General features: G+C 44.0%; 1 protein-coding gene and 1 long non-coding RNA gene across 2 annotated transcripts; both read right to left on the bottom strand.

The window, feature by feature from the left end:
- Positions 1 to 2,185: 2,185 nt before the first annotated feature.
- LOC119292801 (O-fucosyltransferase 9-like) lies at positions 2,186 to 5,646 on the bottom strand (the record flags this gene model as incomplete). Its single annotated transcript, XM_037571502.1, has 7 exons — positions 2,186 to 2,727; positions 3,035 to 3,229; positions 3,364 to 3,531; positions 4,316 to 4,524; positions 4,610 to 4,788; positions 5,023 to 5,111; positions 5,536 to 5,646. Coding segments are annotated over 7 exons (1,017 nt in total), but the record flags the coding sequence as incomplete, so codon positions are not given.
- A 111-nt stretch (positions 5,647 to 5,757) lies between these two features.
- LOC119291359 lies at positions 5,758 to 7,848 on the bottom strand. Its single transcript, XR_005142359.1, has 3 exons — positions 7,327 to 7,848; positions 6,436 to 7,116; positions 5,758 to 6,069 (listed from the first exon to the last, which is right to left on the bottom strand). It is a non-coding gene; the product is annotated as an uncharacterized LOC119291359 (long non-coding RNA).
- Positions 7,849 to 9,121: the final 1,273 nt, after the last annotated feature.

The following is a 9,121-nucleotide window of genomic DNA, read 5'->3' as shown; positions in this document are numbered from 1 at the left end:
TTTATGTGTAGAAAACAAAAGTTCTCGGAATGTCCTGAAAATCCTCGGAGGCACTTTTTGGAAAATATAAAAAATATTGGAGAAAGAATCAAGACCAGGGGGCCCACATCCTGTCCATGAGGGTGGGGGGCGCGCCCTCCCCCCTGGGCGCGCCCCCTTTCTCGTGGGCCCCCTGAGGCTCCGCCGACCTCAACTCTAACTCCATATATTCCGTCTCGCAGAGAAAAAATCAGAGAGAAAGTTTCATCATGTTTTACGATACGGAGCCACCGCCAAGCCCTAATCTCTCTTGGGAGGGCTGATCTGGAGTCCGTTCGGGGCTCCGGAGAGGGGGATTCGTCGCCGTCGTCATCATCAACCATCCTCCATCACCAATTTATGATGCTCACCGCCGTGCGTGAGTAATTCCATCGTAGGCTTGCTGGACGGTGATGGGTTGGATGAGATTTACCATCTAATCAAGTTAGTTTTGTTAGGGTTTGATCCCTAGTATCCACTATGTTCTGAGATTGATGTTGCTATGACTTTGCTATGCTTAATGCTTGTCACTAGGGCCCGAGTGCCATGATTTCAGATCTGAACCTATTATGTTTTCATGAATATATGTGTGTTCTTGATCCTATCTTGCAAGTCTATAGTCACCTATTATGTGTTATGATCCAACAACCCCGAAGTGATAATAATCGGGATACTTCTTGGTGATGACCGTAGTTTAAGGAGTTCACGTATTCACTATGTGCTAATGCTTTGTTCCGATTCTCTATTAAAAGGAGGCCTTAATATCCCTTAGTTTCCGTTAGGACCCCGCTGCCACGGGAGGGTAGGACAAAAGATGCCATGCAAGTTCTTTTTCCATAAGCACGTATGACTATTTATGGAATACATGCCTACATTACATTGATGAATTGGAGCTAGTTCTGTGTCACCCTATGTTATAGCTATTACATGAGGAATCGCATCCAACATAATTATCCATCACTGATCCAATGCCTACGAGATTTTCACATATTGTGCTTCGCTTATTTACTTTTCCGTTGCTATTGTTACAACTAGTTGATCCGTTGTGCCAAATGGCGCAGAGAGCTGCTGAAGACATGTTGTCGATGAAAATAGTTTCATGCTGCAGGAACCTTCAACTAAAGCCATGTTCGCGATGAAAATAGTTTTTTTACTAAGGACAGGCCATGTATATACAGTCAGTATAGTTGTGGTCTGCTAAATCCATATGGGCCTTGAAGAAAAACATGGTTTAATTTGCAGAGCCTCACGTGTTTCAAGTATGAATAGGAACTACGAACTCTTTTTGTGCAATTCAAACACATTTTCAGAGGTTTTATTTCTTAGTACATGTTGTCTAAGGTAACATTTGCCCAGAGAGAGAGAGAGAGAGAAGCATACCTCTTTCTCATTATGATTATTATTAAAAGGTATTAAATTTGAAATAGACAATTTCATTTACTTGAAGCACTTGAATAAAGAGAATTTAGACATACTTTTACGCAATGGTCATTTAACCTGTGAAGGACTACGCAATGCTCATTTAACGTGTGAAGGACAAAAATATTCCACCATCTCTGAATGATGAACTAAATTAAATTAAAAATATATGCAGTAAATTCATTCAAAGTAGAAAAAGGGATCTTACATTAAATAAGGCATTACAACAAACATGGTGTTATCTTAGTAAAAGAAATTACATCATTAGAAGAGAAAAGGGAAGAAAACCAAACATGAGATTGAAATTAATACATCTAGGAGGAGGTCGTAGACATCACTGTGATCATTTTGCGGCCTGGGGAGCAAAGGATCCATGGTTTTTATATGCCCTGTCCGGCTGCTGGAGTAAATGACATGGAAACGTCATCTCTACCATCTCGATGGCTTAGACCCAGGGAGCCGGATGTTCATCTCGGCCCTCCCCAGCTTTCATCAATGGATTTTTATAGTCAGGGTTAAAGACTGAGAGGCCCTATGCATGTTCAAAGATGCGAGTAGCATACCCAATACATATCAAAGAAAAAGAAAAAAAGAAGACCACAAACATCACAATCATTCATGACACAAAGAGGGGAAACAGACACCTCAACAAGATTCTTGAGGAAGTGCCCAAGGAAAGAAAAAAGAACGTTAGGTCTGAACTGTAAGAACATGCTCATAAATATGAATTGTCAAGGGCAAGATGAAATGCGAGAACAAGCACTGATGAGTAATGATATACTGAAAAATTCCTTTCTTTGTTGTTGTTAGCCCTTGTTTTTTAATATACATTGAGGCACTCAGGTTGTACTCATATCTACAACCCAATATCGTAGCTCTTTTCTTTAACAACCTACAGACAGATTGAACAAATGGAGATTGCTATATGGTGGACTACCTACAGATTACTAACTTTACAAAATCCCTCACATCCTCTCAATTTCTGATCCTATGGAATTCATTGTCATTAGGCACCTTTTCACCATTATATCCAGAATCGAACGGTTTGGGGTATGCCAGAGGGTTCTAGAATCTCCTGAGAAGCACCAAATGCTTTATTTCACTCCAGTTTTCATCATGACCATCAAATCCTGATCATGCAGTCAACAATGTCGTGCCTTTGGTGCCTTTGTTGCACAAAGGCAGAGGATATGCATCGCTCAATTATGTATGCTAACGCCTAGATCATATTCCATCTTGTTGGCACATGCAATCAGGCATTGGGAAGGTGTATATGGAATCATTAGGTTCCTGCAGTTCAAAGAAACAATTTGAGTTTCATATACCACTATATCCATTTACATAGTTAAGCAAAGATGGGCAAATATTTAGAGGATGTATGTGAAGGTCAACTCGGAGATGTATTTCAATTTGTTAACATGGCTAATGCGTTCCAAAAAGTAGGCAATAGGTACAGTCTTGGATGGTGAAGGAATAACAAGGGCAGCGAACTGCTTCAGCAGTTCGATTTGGTGAAAGATTCCAACATATACTCAAAACTGAAACTGATTTGGTGTGATTTGTAATACTTTGTTGATGATATAATGGCAGCTCAAACTGACCTGATATTTGGGTCGTCAAAAGATAAGACCAGCTTCCGTTTGTCGGGTTTTATTGCCTTTGCATTCCCTCCTAATAGGTAACGCCTGTGTCCCATCAAAAAGTGAGGGAAGTTCCACCCTTGAGTTGTCACAAACACTTCGCTCTGAACACAGACGGTGTAATCTAATGCTGCTAACCGAGAAGAGTACCCCTACAGAGAATAGGTTAGTAAGTAACGGTATGAAGATTCAATGTGAATTGATGAACAGTTCAATGCATGCATATTCATCTGACATTTGGAACGACATCCAGCTAGGCTGATGGGATGGCTGGCGGAAACAATACCTCAAACTCAGCAAGCTCTTCAGACAATGCAAGAGTGTCCTTGGTTTGTAGAAGAGGGAACATCTGGCGAAGGGGAGCCATGTATTTTGCAGCATTGTATATTTTACCGAAGGCAACGTAGAGGAAGGTTGTATTGTCAAACCCCATGCCTCGCAGCATCATACCAACCTGCTCAAATTCAGTCAGTTAACATATTAGCTCTAGTGAGTATATTTACATATTTGAAAGCTTCTAAATTTGTTCTGAATGCTACTAAAGAGACGCAACTGATGGCACTGAACTTAAAGGTTATTATTATTGACCTGAAGCATCACAAACTAAGCAACAAACATCAATTCTAGTATAACAGGCCTAGGCAAACATTACAAAACACAGTGACACAGAGCCATACTAATTTCACGATACCAGTACAAAGAAAATCCTAGAATTCATAAAGTTTCAAAGACACACAACATCTGATAGTTACGACACCAACATGGGAGAGTCAGCTGACACAGACCAGAGGAAAAATACTGATGAATGCTTAAGATTTAGCATACGTTGCGATTAGCACTTGACCTCTTTCAGCTCATGTGAAGTACATGAGAGTTGGCTCAGCAGCTCCTTCCCTTGTATTATGCGAACACCAAGCTTCCATCATCATGCATTCACTCACCCACAAAGCTGAAACGGGTCAAGAGGAGCAGTTTTCGAACTTGAGTAAGTTGAATGTATGTATTAGTTCCACCTTCCCAAAGAAGCTGCAGCATTACTATGTGATGTTGGGAATGACAAAGCGAAACAAACATCGAGGATAGCTTGTGTAAAAATATACATTAGTATGCAGCAGATTGTTTATCTAAAGTAAATATCCTGAGGATACATTGGCACAGGTAACAAATTGGACATCTGAAGTTAGTACCTAGAAAATAAAGTCACAATGCATCTACATTGTAGCTTTAGCAGTTCATTAACCTAGGATTGTGTTGAGAGATGCATGCCGTCTGAGAGACAAAGAACTAAACATGAGCTGACTATGCCAATTGATCCATCCTTTACATTTCTCAGATGGAAGGCATGGGTCCTTGCACCAACAGGCACCAGGAAGTGGTGCCAGCAATTTTGGAATCAGAGAAATTAGTATGGCATCAAGGTAGATAATAAGAAACACTAATATGGCGCCTGCAATTGTGAAAAAATAGAAATCAGTACGATATCGAAGTAGATAACAAACAACACTTCCTGATTTCCATTGTTTGTTATCTACCTCGATGTGTAACAAATAATTGATCTGGGGATGAGTAGGCTTTAGTTCGCATATTTTGTATGCTGCTTATATTATGATTGAAATGCAGCAGAACATCTTTTGGGAGTTCCTTCACAACTCTTACATGTTGTCTGAGTGTCCCGATAAAACGATCTTCATCAAAAATATCACTAAATTTGCTGAGAAACAAAACATCAGGAAGAACCAATACATATTAGAGCAAGAAGTGGAATTTCAAAAATATTCACGGGTTTATAACTAACAGAAGTGAACTTTAGAAGTCAAACAAACTGCTCTAGACACTAAAACAACGAGCAAGAGACAACTACTCCAGACAGACATCCATCATATAAAAATGCAATTATCTAATGTTAAGAAATAAAGCAGTGAGCAAACAAAATAGCATTAGTTACCTAGGATCGCGCCAAATGCTATTCAAATGAAATATTTGGATCACAAGAGTTGCATTAAGCAAGCTGGCCACAACAACTGCATCGCAGATCTGTATTGAGAAAAAAATGGAACTGCACTGTCAATAATTATTACTCGGCATAGTGTGAAGGTTCTAAGGACTTTACAAAATGAGACATCAACATCACAGCAAATGGTAGAGACCAGAGTCTAATTCTCAAGCTCTCAGGTCAGAAGAAATATATCTCTCAACAGAAGATCTGATGGCATGTGACCAAAAAGATGAAAGCAAATATCGGTGATCTTTGGATGAATAATACAACTATGTATGTACAAAGATAGTACTAATGCCTTTCCAGCACAAAGTTATTGATGAAAGCCGTCTCAATCAAAGTGATAGTACATGACTTCAAGTTACATAGTGGTGTCAATGGATTCATATGGCACTGGACTTTTGTATAGGTAATAGCAATGTATTGCTTGCTTGCTGTATCTAACGTGGTCCAAGAACTTACAGAAAGACGCTGTTGATTCAGACCACCATTTGCTTCAACTATGAGATACCCATTTGAAGTCGGCAAATCTGTAAAGAGCCCAAAAATGATCCAGCCAGTCAGGTATTTAGCTTACTCCACTCCTCGTGGCGCCCCTGCAGCCAACACAATCATCATGAGACAATGTCTGGTATCTTCTTGTAGGAAATGGAAAAAGCAAATAAAGAAATAGCAGATGCAATTGCCAACAAGGCTATACTCACTTTCATATGATCTGAAACAAGAAAAAATTGCAAGGGGCGTGAAGGGGAGAAGGATTGAGAGAAGCTCACCTTGACATCTTCCAAGCTCCTCCCGTGCGCACCATCTTCAGCCGTCAGGATCTCATCCATGAAGATGCTGCTTTTCCCTATCGCCGGCCTCTCCTCCACCCCGTGAGGCGTCCGCTGCCCGGTGTTCGGCCTCGCTGCTCCACCCCACACCGCTGGCCTCTTGGCCCTCCCCTGATCTCTCCCATCCGATGCCGTGCCTGGATCGACCGGGGCGGAAAATAACCTGATATGACAAGTCAAGTTGGAATAACATAATATAGCATTCCCCCAAAATTAAGGTATAGACAAACTCTGGAAACATGCAGGATTCATGGAGACGTCTCCCCTGAAATAAATAAGCACGCCCAAATGTATGTATAAAAAAGAAACTGCTAAATTTTGAGAGGTATGATACCATCATCGGCAAGAAATGTGTGTCCCACCCCCTAACACAGTTGAAATACTACTTCCAGTGTGCAGTGAAGTTGCCAATGATAATATCAGATCTCAGATATAGCTACTTCCATTCCTTGAACTTACATGCATGTAAAATTAACTTCCTCTCGGTAGCAGAACATATAAACAACTGAAACATAAAGTGGAAAGTAACCTGCAATGCCACGCAGCATATATTGTTGCTCCATGACCACTGCCTAAAAAAGGACTTCCCGGTTCAGTGTGCAGGTCCTCTTATATGTCACCAAGAGGAGGGAGGACACCTATCCCTGCAAATGGAAGCAAATTCATAATGTTGCATATCACCTTTCAAGGGATAAAAAGAGCAAAAATCGATTATACGTCGTTCCTAAGTCATTTGTCCATTTCAGCTAGACAGTGCGGCACGATAGATGATCCAAACAACATGGGACAATAGTTGATTCAACAACTGGAGATGTCTTTAGCGGGTCTCTGCGCCATTTGGTTATTCCTTGGATGAAATCCATTGTTGTATCACCCAGCCTAGTACCAATTCTTGTCACAACAACAATCTCACCCAATGCTCCTTCAAGAGGATACACAAAGGATATCAGGACACCAAATTGTGCGTGTTGTAACCAGGAACCTTAATTTAGCAGCACTTTGTACAGCTCCAACTTGGTGTCATGAACTGAATTAGTGCATTACTTACACAACAGATATCAGATTAAGTAGAAGTCGATAGAAATTAGCAGAAGTGGGCTACAAAAATCAGCAACCCATCACCTTGCAATATAGAACATACTTTCGCCAACCATCATAGATCATACCGCTAAACAACAAGGCGCATCGTCCGTCCACTTGAATTATTATTCTGCAACAAAACAAAAGCACACATAGAGCACCAATTAGAAGGGATCCCGTATGGCAACAAAAAAACCATTTAGCCATTCATCGCCTGCTTACATGGTACAGAGGCATTTAGGCTACACAAATCTTGTAGATATGTGTGTGCAGAGAGAGAGATCACAAATCCATAGATGTGTGTGTAGAAAAAGAGATCAGGAGCGGAGGGGAAGCTCACCATGGGGTCTCCCCATCCCCAAAATCTGCCTGCCATGCCATGGAAGAGGCATGGAAAAGAAGGTGGGGTGGAGGCATAGGCGCTGCCGCCGCTCAGGGCAAAACAGAGGCGAGCCTAGAGGAGAGTCTGGCCTCCTCCCTGGCTGGGCGGCGGCGCTGCCTCCAGGAGGGCCGACCTGCTCCTTCACCTAGTTGCCCACCTCCTCTTCCCCTGCCCCTTCACCCCACCACCGGGCTCGCCTAACCCGCGCTCGATCTGGAACAAACAACGAAGAGAAGGAAGACGAGGTAGAGGGGCTAGCATGGTGGAGGAGGAATAGCAGGCGGCGGCGGGACTCCAGGGCGGAGGCCGTGGCGACGCGAGGAGGGGGTGGAGGAGAGGCGGCGGCGGGGCTCCAGAGCGGAGGCCGTGGTGACGCAAGGAGGGGGATGGAGGAGGGGAGCGGGAGGCTGTGGGGATCGAGGGAAAACAAGGCTAGGGTTTGTGTGACGGCTGGTGCGGGAGTGGGACGAGGCGAATTGGCTGCGGAAGCATGGAGCGGATTGGTCAAAACCGTCTGCACGCGGCCACGACTGACCCAGCCAACCAGAGCACGAGACGAGCCCACCCGTCATAGGCCAGTGGAAATGACCGTGAAGTGAAAATCGATTTTAACTGTTGTGAAGATCCAACGGCTCAGGCGTGCCAGAAGCCAGATCGGACGACCGACGAAGGAGCTGATCGAAGGAGCCTCCTGGAGGTGAGTTGGCTAGCCTTTTTTTTGTTTTAAATCACTACAAAACCCAAAAGCATTACTTTTGCTACCGTTACCTTTATTATCATATTACTTTGCTACTAAATACTTTGCTGCAGATACTAAGTTATCCAGTTGTGGTTGAATTGACAACTCAACTGCTAATACTCAAGAATATTTTTTGGCTCCCCTTGTGTCGAATCAATAAATTTGGGTTGAATACTTTACCCTCGAAAGCTGTTGTGATTCCCTACACTTGTGGGTTATCACCCGACGCCTGGGACTTCGCCTCGCGGTGTCTCCAAAATCATCTCCCCCTGCTCCGGTATCCTCTGGGACAGCACCTCGGTGTCCACCGCGGGCCGGGGGGATTTTGCCATCGGGAGTGAATAGTTGTTCATCTCCGACGGACTCAAAGACCCACCTGAGGAGGATGCGCCTATATGGGCTTTGGACGGACTGCATGATCATGTTTAACATGTTAGAAAGCAAATAAAGCGAAACATACCGGAAGATAGTATTCGGACACTTACGACTTCGCCCGGGGCTTGTCCCTGGGCAGCCACTCCTCGTCGCTGTAGGCGGCGGTGGTGGATTGGTCCGGAGGGAGGGTTCTTCCCCTCTTGGACCCTTCGGCCTCCCCGGAAGGGGCGGCCTTCCTTTTCTTCTCCTCCCTAGTTGGGGGAGGGACTTCCTCTTCCTCCTCCTCAGTTTCGTTGGAGGAGGGCGCCTCGATGTCTTCGAACGATGCATCCGACATGGCTTTGCGCCGGAGACCTTTCCTGGTCCCCGTGGCCTTCTTCTTGGCCTTCTTCTCCGGCACCTTGTAAGGCGCCGGAACCAGCATCTCCGTTAGGAGAGAGGTTGCTGGATCTTCAGGTAGCGGAGCCGGGCAGTTGATCCGCTCCATCGTCACCACATATTCCTGTTAAATCAACATGGTGGCTTAGCCCCCCCCCCCCCACGAATATACTGAAAGGCTCGTCTTGAAAGATGGAAGGCTTACCGGATTGGCAGGGCGCTTCGCGCTGAGTCCACGGTCTTCGGTGAGGGGAGGGGGGA

This window comes from Triticum dicoccoides, chromosome 4B, assembly GCF_002162155.2.
Source record: "Triticum dicoccoides isolate Atlit2015 ecotype Zavitan chromosome 4B, WEW_v2.0, whole genome shotgun sequence".
Taxonomy (NCBI): Eukaryota; Viridiplantae; Streptophyta; class Magnoliopsida; order Poales; family Poaceae; genus Triticum; species Triticum dicoccoides.
This window is presented reverse-complemented; position numbering and strand designations above follow the sequence as displayed.